The sequence below is a fragment of the Falco punctatus genome, assembly GCF_963210335.1.
Source record: "Falco punctatus genome assembly, chromosome: 15".
In the NCBI taxonomy this organism is placed as follows: Eukaryota; Metazoa; Chordata; class Aves; order Falconiformes; family Falconidae; genus Falco; species Falco punctatus.
This window is the reverse complement of record NC_137595.1, coordinates 14597292-14616866: the sequence shown is the minus strand read 5'-3', so window position 1 is coordinate 14616866 and position 19575 is coordinate 14597292. Positions and strand designations below refer to the sequence as shown.

The window sequence follows — 19575 nt, the reverse complement described above, 5'->3', positions numbered from 1 at the left end:
TTTCTGAAGAGTTTATAGTCATGCACTGTAGCATTCCAGTTGTGCGAGTCATCCCGTCATGTTTCTGTGATGAATTTGTTTCAATGAACAAGATTAAGGGTTCCAAAAATCCCTCTCTTGCTCCCATTTGGAACCACTTACCTAAACAAATGCATTCGACTTGCTGTGGAATACATTTGAAACACAGGGCCGAGACGCTCCAGGCACTCTCCGCATGAAGCAAAGACACCAAAACTCTGCAGACAGGGATGTTGCAATCCCTCTCTTAACAGGCAGCCACTGGTGCCTCATGCTGTGCAAAAGCATCAAGCTCACTCTGACTCACTATGGGCTTGATTCAAACCCCAGGATAGAAAGGCTCCTCCTCTTGGCTTTAGAAGCAACTGTCAATGGTCCTGAGCATGAAGGCTGGGCGCAGAGCTGCTGTGCTGATACCTCGCAGGTGCTGTGGGACAGGTTGCCACAGTGGCACAGCCTTGGCTGGAAGGCATTTACGGCAACAGCTTTTGCTGCAGATTTTCCAGCAGTGCTCTGCTGTTACCTGTGCTCAACAACAGGCTCCTGTGACACATTCCTTTCCCAGAACTCGAACCATGTTAATTCAGCAGCTAGTAGCATTTTACACTGCTTATGTGTTATAGTTTAAGCATATCCTACAGCACAAGCTCTTTAAGTCTCAAAACATCCTGGTTACTTGACATGCCACAGCATCGCAGAAGAGCTGAACTATACTAGATTAGGTCTGGGAGCAGTTAAAAATCATAAGTATCTGAGGAGACCAGGAGTATTTTGTTAGAGCCACTTAGAACAAGCTGACGCACTTCTGCCAAATAAAGCACATTGTTCATTGGATTTACCCTGTTGTGCACAGCCATTATTACTGTGGTGAGTCTATTAAATCTCTCTATTTTGTGCTTTCTGTCACTAGAGGTGGGAAACATTTCTGTAATGAAACCAGGGAAAATTTGTTTCATTGCCAGCCTGGAACTCAGGCCAACTTTGTAGAGGTTCACAAGCCTTTCAAACAAAAGTGGGCAGAAATTCCAGTAAGCCAAGCTGAGATTTTTGAATGTTTTGAGATCCTGAGCAGACTGCACTTCATGGCAATGGATAAGTTTTACTTTGTTAAAAAATAAATAAATTAAGAATACCCTGCTGTCTCCCCTTTCTGAACCAGGCTGCTGATCTGTCTCCAGTGGTGCCATACCCTGATGGTGTTTGGTCTCTGCTCTGTGGTGTGCAACTTCTCTTCCCATCTGGTGCAAATTTGCAGGGGAATAAGAGGAAACTGCAGAGTGAGTAGCCCTGGGGAAGTCAGAGCACACGCTGCCAGTGGCAGCACCAGGCCCACGACAATCTTTAGGGCCACCAGGAGACAGGCGAGATATCAGCATCATGGAACAACTCTGAGCCAGCTGGAGAGCTTTTCTTCTGAGACTCCAGAGAGAGGGAATGGAAGACCTGAGTTTGGACTGTGGTCCTTGTGTGCTGGGTCACAGGTGTCACAGTAACACCCGTTAAAACAAGGCCATATCTAGTTTACTTCCTTATCTCCAAAGTTAGTGGGAAGAGGGAAGAGACTGATCAGCTGGGTATTATGTTAGAAGTGATGCTGACCTCAGTGCTGGGTTTTTGCTGCCCACCTTGTGGCCAGACAAGACTCTTCCCCAGTCAAAACCCACTGATTCTAAATCCTGGGCACCTAAACAGCTCCTTTAAATAGCAACAGAGATGTCATCATCTGCAGAGCACACACTTCATAGAGGTCTATTAGAGGACAGGAATACAAGGATAACTTCTGGTCCACAAAATTTTTAGGTATAAGCCGCTTCTTAAGGAACAAAAGAGATGTAATGCTCCAGTGGTCTATTTCGGCACTAAAACTTTATGTAAAACTTACTGTATTTTTATTGCAATACAAGGTTTCATTGACATTTAAATGCCTTGAAAAACTGGCACATATTGAATAATTTAATTTAGTAGTTGATTTTCCAATGTTAAAATTATCTTTTCAGGTTTTTTTAAAGTGATTTTGTATTTCACCACTTTGTGTTATAATCTATACTTAAATATCTATATACACATACATATTCAAAATAATTTTGTGTATTTGGAGTGTGTGTATAGATATGTACACCCCAAAATATTTTTAGTTATCTAAGACAATATTTTCCTTTAAGCAAAATACTGGAATTTTTGGTTTTGCACTGATTCAGAACAAAGTCTGTTTGAAAACTTCAGTTCTTTGTGTGCTAAACTTTAACCCCTTCTACTGCTTTATTATTTTGTCTCCTTAGAGTGTCTAGTAGTCCTTTCTTCTTATCAACCACCAGAAAGAGACCATTAACAACAAGCATTTTCACCTAGACTTCAGCCTACTCTAATAAAGAAGGAAAGAAAGGTGAAGTCCTTCCCCTTTGTTTTACCTGTACCTGTATGCGTGGCCAGGAGAAAGGAGCAGGAGGAATGTGTGTCAGGTGGCAACAGACATTGCAAGATAAAGGCAAGGTTGCAGCAGCAATGCACCTTCATTAAACAGCATATCATAACTGCATTACCCTGACTTCATATCTGAGGCAAGGGTGTTTTAACGTTAGTATAAAGCCACTGATAATTGGTTGACTAAGTGCCTTCACATTTTCACCACTATTAGGCCTTCAGTTTTATTAAACAGCACTTACCATATATCAATGAAATATTCATTGGTCTTTCATTACTGAACGAATCATTGAAAAATCATTGCAATGAAGGTTAACTTTACTTTGGCTTCCTGAAATGACATGGTACTTGCTAGCTAATTAACAGATATTTTTATGGCCTTCATTTGGCTTGAGAAGCAAACTGTCGAAGAATTCAGCACAGACCCACCACAGCTGGTTTTAGACTTAAGGGGGCTTTGCACAAAGATGGAGGTGTGCTGCAGCTCTTCCTTCCCACCCACACGGGTACCTGATTTAGCCAAGGGGGAACCCCTCACCCCACAAGCCCAAGGCAGCTGTAAGATCAATTCTGTAGTGCTGAAGAACATTTTCTACCTGCTACGTATTTGAAACACACCTGTAGCTCCCAAACTACTGAGTCATGGCCTGTCCTTTGCCTTTAGAGGCACCAAATCATCCCCCCCCCTCTTGGAACCATTCGTTCCCAGACAGAAGTACTCAGCGGAAAATACTCACTTTCCATTGCCGCCCCAAGGTGAGGGGGCCTGTGAGGCTTTTGAAGAGTTCTGTAAGTACAAAACCAAAACGTAAATAAAGGTGATTCAAATACATCAATACTGATGACACAAGGCTCAAAACTCCCGGTTTTTGTAGCAAAAGCTACAGTGCACATAGCAGGACAGCTCTGCACATCAGTCCCATAATTAAACGGCTGGTGGATGATTGGTAGGTTCCAACCAGTAGCTTGAAAGTCACTTGATGAAAGAGGGAATACAGTAAAGTTCAAGTAAAAGCAGATGTAGTTCACAAAAAAGTGGTTTAATTACCACCAAAACAAAATTCTTCAGAGTGCAAATGACTTCTTATCTTTAGGAGGACCTTCAATCTTCCAATAAGAAAGAAAAATAATTTGAGTTAATGTCTTAATGAAATCAGTCCCTCCAAGTTGCTAGGGAAGGTGGCTTGGGATTCAGATAGTAGCAGAAATAAAACTTCTAGTAACGATCTGCTTGAATACCCTTATTTTTATGTATTTTATTTGCACAAATTGCTTTTCCTTACCTGCTTACTCATTCTGCCTTTCACGTCTGTGTAGCACCTTGTACAACCCTGTACAAAAAGATTGCCCAGCAACAATAAACCCCAGATTTTTCCAGTCACTCTGACTGGCTGGTACCTTTCTTAGTTCCTACAAAAGGTGGTAGTATCAGGGCTGAAGCTATCTATGTATGCTTTCTGATGACAACCACTTGGAGCTCCCTTGCAAAGAAGTCAGCATGCACTGTGAAAATTCAATCAAATTTTACAACTCCTCTGCAAAGAATTACTGTCATTATTGTGAGAATCATCTGGTTACTGTAAATCACTATTTTGCCTGTGAGGCACAGAGATTCAGTGGAGCACAGAGCAGCCCAGGGCATGGCCCAAGGTCACGCAGCTGACTCTGGGCGCAAAATCCTACCCTTGACTTCTAAAACACAGCTAAACCTGCCGACAGCATTGGCCAAAGCAGAAAACACTGCCCAAACCATGATACTGGCCTTGCCTGTATGTTCCTATACAGCATCCCACTGTGTTTCATTAAAGATGTGAGCATAAAATGGAGTGTTCTGCAATACAAAGCATATGTAGTATATATATTTGCCACCCACTCATATGTAAGAAGGAGGGAGATCCTAAACTCCTCTGGAAAGTCTTCAGGGATGAAGAAGCAGCTTTGATGTTAGTTTCTACTATCTGGGGATCGTTCCTGACAGTATCTGGAGACAAATAGTAGGTCTGCAAGATTAAGACTAGATCTTGATTTGGAGGTGTTATTTGACAATGAAGGTATTTGAAATGTTTTTGCCAATTACTATTGACAACATATTTTCAAAAATATAGAAATCTTGTTCAAACTTCTAGGTGAAATGCATCAAAGGATGCTACTTTTTCTAATCTTAGAAGTTTTCATTTCACTTAAAAAATATCATTTTAGTTGTATTTTACATCAAGTTGTCTCTAAATTTCAAAACTACTTCATGATTAAATGGTTATTTTCTGTTTTGAATTGTCAAACCCATCAATTTGAAATTTTTAACTGGATATTAATCAGAACCAGTTCTGTCCACAAATGGTTTCAATTTGGACAAAATGGCATTTGTGAGGAAAAATATGAAAGACAATTCTGCCAACAAATTCCTTTCCAGCTCTGCTGTAAACAGGGTTGCTTTTCAGTTAGAATTGGGCAAAATTTTGAGTAACAACTCTTTTCAAAACAGTTAATCTACTTCATTTGTATTACAAATTCTTGCTAGTGAACACAGTGAACATTGTGCAGCAATACAAAGCTAATACATAGTTAATAGCTCTTTTTCTCTTCTCCTCCTATGCCTTTACTACAAAAAGATCCTGAACATATAATCTGTACACACTCAAACACTACTTCTAGCAAATGAGTTACAGTGCCCACAGCACACACACAGTAACATTAGCTGAAATACTCAGCTCCAACTGGATGCCTAAACCCAGCATTCATGATTTGTCTGTTTTATTACATTTTTTTCTTATAATTATTTTTCTCATATTTTCATTTACATTAAAAAACATTTTCTCCTGCAGATGCAGTAAAATGCTGGGAGTAGAAACATGTTCTCCATTGTACCTATTTGCACAGCTAGAGAAAGTAAAGTGTCTTTAAGGGAAGTGAGAACCCCCAACCCTTTTTTTTTTTTTTTTTTTTTTTTTTTTAAGAAATCATTACTTTCTGCAGAAAAAAGTTTACCAAATTATTTGTCTAATAACCTTTTTTTTTTTTTAAGACACTACATACATTCATCTTGGATAAAATCTGAAGTGGTTGGGATACATTTCATGAAAATGCTGAGGCTATAAATGTGTCTAGTTCAAATTTAATTTGTTGCACAAATCCCTGACTGAAAACTCCGTGAGTACAACACAGGCACTGCTAATGACTTCAAGCGAGCCTCAATTTGAGCAGATCAGGAGTAACATTACTGAAGTTACAGAGATACACACAGAGGACACCAACAGTCAGGACTAAGTGGTGGCTGCTAGTGTGATAGTACTGGCGTTTTACAGCAGTAGGACCATTTTATCACCATTCACATGAAAATATTAAAACTGCAGTGTTAAAAGTTTTACTGGTTTGCAGTACTAATATGTCAAAGCCTGGAACAAATTCACAGGGGCTGAAAAAAGCAACAAAAGAAGATTGATGGGCCGACAAACCAGTATAATTACATAATTATAGAATAGTATGTAGTAATAATGTACAAGAATTAATGTATGTTTCAAACAGCATTAACCAGTAAAATATAAATATCAAAACCTTGGCAGAGCTGAAGAAAGAGTCTGTTTCTTAATTTAGAAACGGTGTGGACTTGTCATTCTTACACTGAGTAAACAGCATTTGACAAGGTAAAGGAACACATCACACAATCATGACAATCAGCTGACCTCCACTCAATTTAAGCTAAAGGCAAACCTTCAAGATGCGGATAAGGCAACCTGAAGTTCCATAGAAATAAAAGGAGTAATCTCTGAGTCTGCAATAAGCTTCAGCAAATCTTACAGAATTTAAAATCTAAATTTATCTAACTAAAGCCTAATAATTGCTTTATTATGGTTCATTTGGGGTCAGTTCATAATCATTTGCACATTGAAATCTTGAAAGAATCAGTCTCCTTTATAGAAACTTGCATAAACGTGACATCGTGTTGAGAATAATCTTATGTTAGTAGAATTACTGAGTATGGTCTTTTGAATCAAGTCACTAATCCAAAAATTCCCCAAATCACTCCTGTCCCCACTCCCTGGCAACCATCCTGCCTGCATTTCCCAGGGGAGAGGTTAAATGTGGGGCTTTTAAGTCATGCAGTTATATATCTGAGAGCTCTCAGTACTGGTATGAATTTCATTTCATATCAATAAATTAAAAAGAATAAAGATTACCTTAAAATATTCCATCAAAGATCTGGAGTACTTCATAGCATGGTCCTTCTTTAGTTTAAACATTCTCAAGTAGAGAAGTGATAAGCATCGGTAGCTGTGGTAATTAGGAAAGGATTATGTTAATTCCATTGCTTAATGAAACCTATAAACTGTAAAAAAAAAAAAAAAAAAAAAAAGCTGACCTATATTTTGCTATTTCTGTTCTAAGGTTAGATTTTGAAACATAAGCAAATGGAGAAAGGAAAAAAAAGTGGTCAAAAGCATTAAAATCCCATCTTGATAAGAGTATAAATTAGCAGAATAAATGTTTAGTCAGCTGCTGAAGAAATCCATTAGTTATCCTTTAATAGTTTAATGGAAAACAAGAATAATGATCTTCTGTAAGCTGCTTAAGTCATTCAGTACTTTTAAAGTCCTCCTTAAGATTTTAGCTGCTTCTCTCATCATCGCAATGGGACTTACCATAAAACTGCTAATTTCTTGTCCCCTTCCGTGGCAGAAGAGCCTGTGAAATTCTTGAGTCTCATTGCATACCTTGTCAGAAAGGTGAGGAGAGAAGAAATTGGGAATTAAGATGTTTCCCAGAATACTAGTGACACTGAAAAATAACAGCCACACAGAGATAATCTTTTTTGACTGCAATAGCTAAGGGTCACACTGTTCTGTAATGATGAGATCAATGTAATATTCAACAGAAAGCACCACTTAAAATCTGGAGGGTTAAAGTAAATCATCAACTCATTTTCTGGGCCAAAATGGTAAACTATTCTTGGGCATATAAATGATATCATAACCAGCCATCCAGGCTGAGTCCACAAACATGTGATGAGTGTTGGACAGAGGCATAAGATCTTGGTCGTATATGTACTGAAGAGTAGCGTAATATATAATAAGGTTTTATATATATAATACTTTGGGCTTGAATAATACCTTCAAAATCCTTCTTATAAATGCTTCTTCAAAGCTTTTAATATATTTTATATAGAAAATGGTTTTAAATACAGAAAAGATCATGCTCAAAGCTTTTTAAATTCTTAGGTCCATTAATTTATGAGCGTTGTGTACTTGGTCTTCCCTTTCTATTTAATTGCTTCTGTCCAGCATCTGGATGATCAAAGACTGAGTAGTCCTACCTTCTCTCTCTTCCCCTCCCCCCCCCCCCCCCCCCCCCCCGCCTCCTTAACTGAGCCCACTCCATTCCATGCATTTAGTCTCTTGAAAATCAATTCATCGCATAAAATCATTGTTCTGAGCCCTAATGCAATTTCACAGGTACTTGTGTTAGAATAAGTAATAGGGTTCAGCGTTGCGTAAGAAAGTTTTAAGGTACCCAGGCAGTCTGGATGAGTTCTCATTTACAAGGAGGTAATGGAGTGCAGGCAGGCAGTGCTGCTCTCGCTCTGCCTTCCTCCCACCACCTCCATCATCAGCCCCCAGCCTGCAGCTGTAGCACACACCACCTGATGTGCTTCCTCCAAGTCCTATCTCACCTGCTCTTTGGTATTGTTCCAGACTGATCAAACACAAAGATAGATGTCTTTTTTGGGATTTTCAGTGTTACATTACGGAGCTTAGCATTACCATTAACTTAAAATCCTTTTGCCAGTCAGATGTCTGATATTCCCAATCTCTTTGGTGCTCCACTTGCTTTCACAAATAGGTGTCTGATGCAGATACTCAGGGCAGACACAGCTAATGCAAAAGGGGAAAATGGTGCCTCTGATGAACGGAGGAGTAAAAGTGAGAAAAATCTTCTATTTCTTATCTCACAGTAAAAATACATGTTAACATTAGGAGCCACATTGAGAAAGGGTGCGTGCAGAGCCACTTACTTGGTTTGCGCATTCAGCACCCACTGTAGGCCACAAAAAGTGTGTATTTGTCCATGGAGTTTACTGAACTTGTACCAGACTGCTGATCATCTGGGAAATCACCTTTTTCCGTGTCTGACCACTGACAGAAATCAAACGGGCAAACCAGTCTTTCCCTGGCTGCCTAAAAGATGCTGCATACAAGAGCTGATAAGTTAAGCTCTACCTTTGATGGTAGGTGATAGAATTCATCTCATCTGACTTTAGCTATTTAGAAATTGGAGATCTACTATAACAAATTCCTCCAGATTCATCCATAGCCAAAATCAGTTCAGGTGCTGCTTCCATGCCAAGGTCTATCACATAGCCTGCAGCAGTCCTGTGCTGATACAGGAGCTTCTGGGAGGAGCAAGGCAGAGGGGCTTCGTATGCTGCTCAGGTGATCACCCCTGCGCTGCAGGATGGAGGGGAGCTGCAGGTATCACCCATCTGTGAGCTGCTCCTAGAGCTGCCGTTCTCTGAGTTGTGGTGCACATGTTGTGGCTTTTGAATGAACAAAGATTTTTTTGGTCTGTCCGCCTCTGAACAGACAGACTGCTGGACTGAGGAACACCATTTTCAACTGTGCTGTGTGGTTTTCTTAAAAAATAAAAATAAAGGAGGGCTCCTGCGAAGAAGCATTCATTTCTTTAAAGAATATTTCTTTAAATACATTTTCTCCTGCCATAGAACTGTAGTTGTTTAGTTCAGGACACAAAGTACTGAACTGTCTGTCCACTGCCAGAGTGCAGGAAGAGTTTCAGAAGAGTGGAGCACCTCCTTTTCTTAAGTCCTTTGCTCTCCAAGGGTTTGACTTGGATCATAAGTGTTGAGTGAACATAACTTTTTGTTGAGTAATCTCTTTAGATTTTCCTCTTCTCTTTATGAAGCATAGAATGTAAAACCACGTTTTTAAATATTGAACAGGCATATTAAGAGCTTCTTAAGATTTGATTCATTTTGTTATGCAAATACCTTCTTACTCTAAATGTACAACATGCATTATTTTTGGCAGTCCCTAATAGCTCATCTGGCATGTTAAAATCCTGCATGTTAAAAAAAACCACCTTTGTCATATTAAACCCCAAACATTTAGGGCCTGATTTGTCTCCTTTTCTTTCTCTTGTGTAAATTGTCAATAATTACACTGACATTAATGGTGGTATTCCGAGCATACACTGGGGAAAGCAAAGGTGCATCACAGTGAAGAGGGAAAATCCTGTTGTCCTACTCACAGGTAAATTTAATCCTGCTTGACTTCACTTTGATAATTTGCACAAGGAAAGCAAACAATCCCTTAGTTACTCAGGAGACTATTATTTCTACAGAGCCAACACTATGAAACAGCTATAGGGAACAGTAGCAGATTTTAAAATAATAATTCAGACATTTTATTACTAAGTAAAGGTGCTCTCATCCACATTCTAGCCTATGAGTCTACAAAACTGTATTAAAACTAATTCAGCTGGTTCACATTCCTTTACCATTAAAAAATATACTTTTTAAATGCAATACATGTGGAAAGCTTCCTCTCTGGTTATCATCTTATGTGCCAAGTTTCAGCTTCTTTTTTTTTTTTTTTTTTTTTTTTAACAGCCAAGTTATAAACCTCTAAAACCAGGTTTGTAATAGAAATCCTGATAGACTCACTTTAATGTTTTGAATTATAAAACTACACCTTTTAAGAGACAAGTGTCATTGCCAAACAGTGAAATTACTATACTTTACTTCCACCCACTACATTTCAATTTTAATTTTATGAATATTGCAAATTATAACACTCACATTATAACCTCTAAAGGGGATAATTTATAAAAGCAGTGTCCATCAATTATAAATTTTCCATGACATTAATAAAATGGCAAGAACTAATTATGATGACTTCTGAGATGAAGATGCCTTGGACAAATCATTAATACGTCGAAATGGTATTTTTTAAAACATAGCAGGTTCTAATTATGACTGAAATGAGATGATGAAAATGATCACAGAAAGGACATTAACCTGATGAGTTCCACAGTCTCTGAGTACATGGTGTATGGAGATTTAGCTTCTAATGGATCTCGCTCCATAGCGTTCCCGCACTCGATGAAGGAGAGGGCAGCATCAGCATAATTCACTGCTTTGCCGAACTTCTCCAGCTGAAATGGGAATGACACCATCAAGAAAATCCTTCAGCTTTAATTTCTAGGTAGACAGATCATTATACAAAGCAACACTAGCATTAGGATAAAAGAAAAGCGAGGCTGGTAGTTAAGAATGAATTCATACATTAATTCAGGTAGGGTCTATGTTTTTACCAAATATTTTCAGGTAGTATATGGCCATACGTTCACAGAGGTAGGTCAATGTATGTCCATTGACAGGTATGGATTTAAACAGGCAATGAGGTACACAAAGTATGCTTGAACAAATCCATATTAGGCCGTGATATATGAACTAAGTTTGGATGTCACTATGCAAGGGTTAAGTAACAAGTCCATGCCATTTTTCAGACGTCACACTGTGTTAACTGTTGATCAAAAAAACTCCTCATCACTTATGGTGATGACTGAAAGAGCAGGGAAAAAAAAAAGACAAAATATAGCACTGCTAAATATTTTATTTTACTAGGATTTTATTGCAAAAGGTTTTAGTCCTCATAATGGTTGTGATTAAACTGACTTAGACATACTGATTTCTTTTTTTATGTGTAATGAATATTATATATGACATTTTTATAGTAAGTATTTTATAATAGTATTTAACATTTTCAATTTTTGATGGCTGAATTCTACTAATGTGGCATTTGATATAGGAGATCCAATGTACTTTAAATAATTTAAAAATTTCTTAGTATGTCTCTATCAAAATATTTTTGATGCATCTGCATATGTTTTCCATTCACAAAATGGAAGCCTATCATAGCAACATATTAAGCAGAACATTTAGTATTGGTCCGAGGTAACAGTTTATTTGCCTTTGTGGCTACTTCTAAGTAAACTTATAACTAGTTCCCCCTGCGTACATTTAATTCCAAGTTCTGCTCTTGTGCACTGATTATGTACAAAGCCTTTGTATAATTGACAGGTATTACTTGAACGATCACAAAATGGGAAATACTCCTAAATGTTTTCTCTCTATTTCAATGGCTATTTCTCAGAATATTCTTAAGATTCCTTTACTTCAAGTCTTCCAAAGACAACTTTTCTTGTGGTATAAAACCCCCAAAGAATCTGGCTGCCAGCAGATTTAGTACAGACAGACAGTTTGAGCCAGAAATGGGATCCAGTCCTGCCCTTTGTGCCACGCTGACTCTAGTGGAGTAGGTGGAATAACTCCAGCTCATCACAGCTCAGCTGAGAACAGAACAAGGTGCCCAATTTCTCTTCAATATGGTACAGTCAGCTGCCACTGCAGCAGCCCATCCAAGTTAGCTGATTCCTTACTGCTATCCCAGACAAAAATAGGTTTTCATGGGGTTGCTCCCATTAGATGCAAAATGCCCTGCCCTTCACCAGAAATCTATTTTCCATACAAGCTCAGGAACTGCATTGCCACAAATCTCATTAACATTTGCTGACACATTTTGAGGTCACATGCATTATCTTTCTAGCCACTGCAACACATCTTTCAGTGCTGCGTGTGCTTTGTCATGTCAGCACCAAGTAACCAGAAGCAATTGTTTCCATAGGACAACTAACACTACGGGATTGCACAGCAAATGTGTAACACCGAGATAATTTGTGTGCAGCTGTATTGGGTGGAAAAAAACAAAACAAACAAACAAACAAAAAAAGTTGAGACCTAAATAGTGGAAAGAAAAAGCAGACACTTTTTTCATGGGTATTTATGCCTGCCAACATCATACCGGGTGGCCTCACATTCCCATAAGAGCACTCAGGGTGTCAAACTGCATGTGACAGGCAAGGCCTGCCTGTAGGCAGCAGCACGATGTGCTGTGCCTGCTCCTCTTAGTTCTGCTTGAAAAACACGCCTGATTCTGCAAGGCATAGTCAAAGGTAAGAGGATGGGAGGAGACAGGTCAACACTTTCTGAGTGAATCAGGCTGTGGAGGGAAGTGGATTGACATAGCATGTTGAGATCATCAGGAGCCTGAGCCTGTAAATATTTGCTAGCATAGAGCAGGCATCCCTGTGCCAGAACCATGTGTATTTTCTTTAAAGGTCAATCAGCTGTGGGAGGTGTTGTCAGTCTGCTTCTGCCAGCCTTTCCCACGTGCAGATGTCAGGGCTCTGGCTGAACACACTCTGCTGAGTCGGGCTGCAGGAATCAGGGCAGGACACCTCCTGCCAGGGGCAGGTTGGGAGGGACGACTGCTAAATTACTGACAGTCACCGTGGGTTGCCAAAACACTGAACCCACCTCCCACAGAAAACACACTTGGTAACGCTGTGCCCCAAGTCAAAAGGGAGGCCAGAGGGCTGAAGCAGTCAGCTTGACATGTCAAGTCTCCTTGAGCTCACCAACAGCAGAGGGAGAGCTTTTTTTTATTTTTATATTTGGATGGTTGGTTTGGTTTTTAAAAACATAACATGTGATTGCTTTGGAGGTTTTTTTGGACACACACCTATTTCCAGGCACAAAAATCTCTAATGTGGAATGATATGATATGCATGCAAAAAACCCACAATCAAGACAGTGAGAGGTGAATAATCACCCAGTTCTTTTTCACTCGTGATTTTGAGGGGCAAAGGGAATGGCCATGTTCCATTTTAGACATCCTAGTTTAAATAAATAGAGGAGTCAAGCTCCACTGAGCCTGCCTAAAAGAGCTGCAGCTCTGCACTCCATGTAGCATACAGGAGCAATGACCCTACCCACAAAACAAATGGCTATCAAAGGCACTTCGGTGCTAGCAATAGCTTGGATTGAACAAACTAACAGCATAATCTGTCAGATTAAGCAGTTTTATCAAAAGCAAAACGCTTTGCAAAATTAGGTCAATCTTGCTGGAATTTCATCTGGGATAAAATGAGAGAAAAAGCTTTCCCAACATTGAACTACCTCATTGAAAATTTTTTTGGGAAGAAGTGTGTTGAGCCTTTATTTACTAGGTCAAAAGCATGCAAAAAAAATGAATATACGATTTAAAAATCAATTGTTGCAAATTTTAAATATTTGGATCAGAAATCTCAAACACTTCTACCACATGATAATGGGGTGGAGGGTGATTTGCCTTTCTTAACTTTCTGTTATGGAATATTTAAACACTTTTGATTTAGGCTCAAAGTGAGTAGGAAAACAAATTTCAAATACACATCATCTTTCATGAATTTATTTTACATCTTTCACAAACAGCATGACTGTTGCTCCTGCTCAGAAAAGATACCGACTACTGTAAGGAGCTTCTTTTTTGCGGAAAGAATTGTTAATGGTGCTCAGGGTTTGAATTGTTGTGGACAGTGTGTTTATGGAGTACAATCTGAAGCATGCTTTAGTCAACGAAGAGTTCCTCTTGGTTTCTGAGGCTTTAGATGACATTCAGAATGTACATTTTTGTAACACCCAGCTCCGTAGTGGAAAGAGAAAAAAACCACCTGTGATAACCTACCAATGCATCTGCTTTATGCTTTAACTTCTTAGCCTCTTGCATGTAATAATCCGCATTGTGAAGCCTAAGGAGACAAAATCAATTTTTTCAAGTTGGACAAACATTGTTTGAGAAAATTGCTGTTTCCAAGAAAAATGTTGACATATATGCCCACTTATCTCTTTAAACCTTAACCTGGTATTAAGCTGCTGTGTGCGAAGATATGATGGGTGATCAGAATGTAAAATAATTAGCTGTAGAAACTGGCCACCCAAAGGACCCATTAACGTGTGCTGAACAGAGGAAAAAGAAAAATAATTTAAACTAATATTTAAAAATAAAATATTTTAAATTAAGTATCAGAAATTTCCATTAGAGGAGCCAAAATAAAAAAATGAAGAAGAATTACCATGAACCAACATTCATGATCTGAAAACATTTATCAACAGAGTCTTCATTAATCAGTGACAACAGTTCATTTGTAATGATTAAAACTGTGCTTGCCTTTGTGCAGCGCTATCCACACAGGTGCCCAATGCTAGTGTTATAATCAAAGATAGTCTTTTTCACTGGGAGCTCTGCTGGCATGAAAATCCCAACTACATAACATGCAGCCAGCACAGAGATCCAATAATACTCACACATCATCAAATGTTATTTTAGGTCTTCTGGGCTCAGAATTCCCATTGGAAAGTGTTGGCATTGCAGACCAGATGTCTGTTTCTAGATGGCTGGTGTCAAGAAGAGTGTTGGCCGTTGGTGTGTTGTGCGATTCTTCCTCCTAGAAATAAAGGACTATTAACCCTTCGTAGTTCAATCAAACACCTTCTAACAATATTAGTGCTCACACACACCCCTCCAAAGAAACCCCAAACAAACAAAGGGCCAAGGCACAGAGTAGTACTCACATATACCCAACAACATCCAAGTTACCTCACAAAACCATGCTTCCATCCTTTATAACATAAGCCTATTATATTAATTAGACAATATGATTCTACCTCTGACCCTTCACTTGAACTCATTAACCTATACTCTTAGGTGAAGTCAGCCTGGATACCACAATGTTACTGCCTGCAGACACTGGTTAAAGCAAATGTGGGGAAATCTAATGCAGAAGGGCTGGATGTATATCCACCTTCAAGGTATATCACACTAAAGTAACCTTTTTTTCTATATTGTTAATAGTTAACTGTAAGGTGTCTGAAAAGTCTGCTTGGATTTTGAGCAAGGAATGGTTTCCTACACAGGACAGAGAAAAGGATGGAAAGCAGAAGTAAGGAGTTTTGACTTTCCATTGATTAAAACCAGAAGCATAACAGAAGGTTTTAAATCAGGCAACTGCAACTTGCAACCTAGGTCCACAAACTGATAAACTAAATTACAGATGAACCAATGAACTAGGGGAAAAATTCTAACATATTTCAGAAGACAAATATTTCATGTATTAGGATAATAAAAAACCAAAGGATAAATCTGACTAGAGATGCTGGGAGGGAGAGGAAGTGGCCCTGCTGTTTACATAGCATTGTTTATTTGCTGACATATGCAGTTCATTTTGGCATTGATTTCAGTTGAAGGCATGTGTATTACTCTCGCAGCTTGAAGTGACACAATGATATCAGAAAGCAACAGGGATGAATGAATAAGGTGAAGTGATTTGTCACCTACGATCCAATGCAACTTGTGAGTTTTACTATTACAGTGCATGGTAACAGCCTCTCACAAAGCAGCGAACTATGAAAATTGGGGCTATGCATGTCCTTTTTTGTGGCAGAACCTTCTTCTTGTCTTTTAATTTTGACAGTGATACTAAGATACAGTTTGATACTGTATATATATAGTTTGATAATGATATGTTTGAAACTCTAGAGGGAGGGCTATTTTCAAAAATGGACCAAAACCCTGAAGTTTCCCTGTTTAATCTAAAAGATGACAAGCTGATATGAAATTTTACTATGCAGCTTCTAGTTTTGGCTCTTTTTCATGTATTTTCAGTCAAAAAAAATCTGAATTTGGTGAAAAGCAAGTAAGAAAGAATTGTCTCTGTGAAAACCTTTCATGGGAGATGGCCCAAACAGAATGATTTTTTTTTTTTTTTTTGGCAGGAAAAAAACTCAAACCTATTTACATGGCTTCTAAAAGCTTACGTACATAATTCATGGATAGAGGTGTAAATAAACCTTACTGCTGGAAGCTGGGAGTCTGCAAACCCGTGAGAAGATATTTCCTTGTGAAGTGTGCTATGGACAGGTAGCTTTTTGTTAGGTTTTTGTTGTCTGTTTAGTTTGGGCCACAATATTCAGTATACCTACAGTGCTTAATTCTAGCTGAGAATTTGCAGTAATTATTCAGGTGATGAATACCAAAATTCTTGAAGTTTTATTTTCAAAATGTGTGGTGTTGTAGTTACAGAGTTAAGGGAGTAACTGCAGTTAGTTGGTGGCTGCAGGGGCTCTCCTCCAGGTGTTTCAGGGAGCGAAACTCAATGCCAGGTAGATGCCTAATGCTGATGTAAAAATGGAACCTGCAAGAATTACTTATGCCCAGCTCTGCAAAGATCCACTCCTTGCTGCTCCTGAGTGGGGCTACATACATAAGCAATTGAAAATAGATATTGGGGGAAAAAAATCAAACAGAACAAAGCTAAGTTAATTTTATTTTATCTCGTTCACTTCCAGCAACTGAAGTTGGTTACTTACACAGATTCCTTTGGGGTTAGAGGAGGATTTATTTTCATTCTTTCTGTGTTTAGAAACAGAGGAGGAAGAGCTGCTGGTCTGAGAGGTGTTTGTGATGTTGGTCTCTTGGCTGAAGGAGCTGTTGTCACTGCTGTGCCGCCGGTGCACAGGCTCATCCAAGAGGGGGGATAATGGAGGAGGGAACAGCTTCTCTTCTCTTTTCTTTGCCACCTTCTTGACTGAGCTACCGCTGCTCCTGGGACACAGATAAGAACCAGTTGCATTTTCAAGAACCTTGGTTAATCCTCCATGGCACAAAGCTCTAGATTTTATTTACTGAGAAACCAGCTCTGCCCTCAAATAGGTCCTGCAGTCCCCATGTCCTAGGAGCTAAGTCAAAAGGGGACTGGCAGCGATAAACAGAAGAGCCACCCTCTGCCTTTTCAATGGCTGCAGAAACCTCCTGCTTTGGAGGACGACTTCCAGTGCATTAGTACAAATTGCACCCAATTTAAATGCTAATTTGAGTCAGTCTTCATTTGAGAGGTCACAGAGGTTCTGACTCAGCAAAGTGCTGGAAAGTTTTATGCATGGGGTTAGTTCCTTTGACATCAAGTATGATTATTTATGTGTTTAACATTAAGCACCTTTTATAAAGGTGGATTAGGGCCCACATAAGCAACCTTTGCAAAAACACATACTAGCACGTGGCATGTGAACAACAACAACAAAAAATTATAATAACTACAAAATGATCACTATAACAAGATAATAATTATTTGACCTCTAGAATAAAACCATTGTTCAACACTATATTAAAATGATACGTTGTAGATGGCAAAAGCCCTTGAGCAAATATTGGTTGATGAATTGAACGTGATTCAGAAAATGAATGTGGTTTTGACATGAAAGCTCAAGTAATAGGATAATCTATTATCTGTTTTATGTACAGAAATTGTTAGCTGGCTAGAAATGGCAGCTGTGGTACACAGTAAAACCAAAAAAACCTGCTAGACCTTTCTCCTCTCAAATCCATCAAAAAGGAAAACCCAACACCCCACTGACTGTTTAACATGCTAATCTACTAATAGATTTTTATTTTAGGTACTGTCCTAGTTCAGTCAATGAAGATAACCTCAATTTTAATCTTTTGTTAGACACCTAATATTGCACTACACGATCATTTGCTTTTCATGATTATTGACTAAAATTTCAATAACAAATTAAGTCGACAAGAATTTATGTTTTGTTCCCAGTCACTCTCAGTCAGTGTCAGGAATTATAGATCTACTTTGCCATAAACAAGGGGAAGAAGAGAAGGTAACCCAAGTTTCCTTACTCCTCATTTTGGAGCTTGCTCTCATTCTAGTCTGACCTCTTTTGCAGTTTCACCAACAGCATCAATATCTCCGCCTGCTTTGGTCATTTGAACCTTTGGTGATACAAAAATATTTTAGCCTGTCTGTGATATCACATAGTGAAATCAAACTCCCCATGTTTCAGGTTTTATACTCAACTCCTCTACTCAAAACTATTTTAATTCAACTGAAGCAGAGTTAAAAATATCTTATTTGAAACTCTCTGATATTAAAGATCTTCAGACTAAAGAAAAAAAAAAAGAGCACAGAATTCATATTGCCTTACAGTAGGACAGATATGGATGCAGTCCTGCTCAAAAAACACATGGGCCTGAAGAAGATCAAAGGAAAGCAAACATGTAGGAAGAGACTGTCGATTCTTCAAGGAGACTGATTTTATGCACATGTGGTCCTGTAATATGTCCTCTAAAAAGTTTGCATTCAAAGCCCGCTCTGTTAGCTTTCTTACCCCAAAAGGGCATTTTGGAACCCAGACAAGTTACCATAGCTATAGCACAATAATCCTCTGAACTTTTTCCAGAGGAAAGTTTTCCAAAGGAGGGTAAGCAGTGCCCCAAGAAAGCATGCACATGTTACTGGATTATACAGAAGCAAATCAGACACAGTTAATGAAATACCCAGGAGCAGAATTCACACCCTCTGCCTCCCGAACAAATGTCCTACACAAGGAACCCTGAACATGCATATAAGTGCTCCTTCATGCCCCTGTGCACAGTTGTGTGCAGCTCTTCTTTATCCCTGGTACAGCTTTGCAAAGGGAAGAGCAACTGAGTCTGCCAAACCTGTCTCAAAAGCACCTGAAGAAAACCTGAATGAGAGCCACTGGCCAAGTCCTCTTTAGGATCTGACCCTGCATCACTACATGAGGCTCCTCAGCACATCTGTGGCTATTTGCAGGGCTAATGCAGGACTCTGTCACTTGTACAGTCTACCACTGCATGGGGGAATTTAAGGCACATATAAAGCAATCAAAGCAACATTTCACAGCTGCTACACGGAAGTGGAGGGATTAAGAAAGCAGTGCAAGAAAAAAATAAGAAGACTTGAAGGTACCATAGTTAAAACTTCAAACTTCAAAACTTAAAACTTCACTAGATCATCTTTGGGCGCAAATATAAGATGGGGCAAACTGAGATATAGCTGCAGCTACTCAGCTCTGGCACACAAGTCATTCTATGGGTGGGAAGACTTAACCCCAAAGGGAAATACATTTGAGGATACTTTTTTTTCTATGTAACTCAAATTAAAAAAAAAAAAAACAACAACAAACAACCAAACAACAACCCAACAATATTTTATGGCTATAATTCTGTCTGGGTGTTTTCCTTTTTTTTTTTTTTTCTTCTCTCTCCCTCCCCTTTTTTTTCCTCTCCCTATTGCCCACTTAATCCTATGAGGTTTTGCAGAAATTAAGTTGACAATTTATTTAGCAATGTTCCCTCCCTCAGACTTACACCAAAGCATTTATGTTAACAATAACCTCCATGAAATAGGTTGTTACCAGCAGTTAACCAGATT

The 19575-nt window shown here is 38.9% G+C and overlaps 1 protein-coding gene across 5 annotated transcripts in view; it reads right to left on the bottom strand.

The window, feature by feature from the left end:
* Window positions 1–19575, bottom strand: part of AFF2 (ALF transcription elongation factor 2) — a 349278-nt gene that overhangs the window by 17035 nt on the left and 312668 nt on the right. For 4 of the 5 annotated variants that reach the window (XM_080365658.1, XM_080365657.1, XM_080365660.1 and 1 more), the window contains exons 13-19: window positions 16700–16934; window positions 14639–14778; window positions 14019–14082; window positions 10469–10605; window positions 7077–7148; window positions 6615–6708; window positions 3177–3226 (exon numbers count right to left, since the gene is read on the bottom strand). In XM_080365658.1, coding sequence (XP_080221784.1) covers window positions 3177–3226; window positions 6615–6708; window positions 7077–7148; window positions 10469–10605; window positions 14019–14082; window positions 14639–14778; window positions 16700–16934 — 792 coding nt within the window. Of the gene's footprint in view, window positions 1–3176; window positions 3227–3248; window positions 3771–6614; window positions 6709–7076; window positions 7149–10468; window positions 10606–14018; window positions 14083–14638; window positions 14779–16699; window positions 16935–19575 lie in introns of those variants that run through there. The other variant, XM_080365661.1, reaches the window with a different exon arrangement.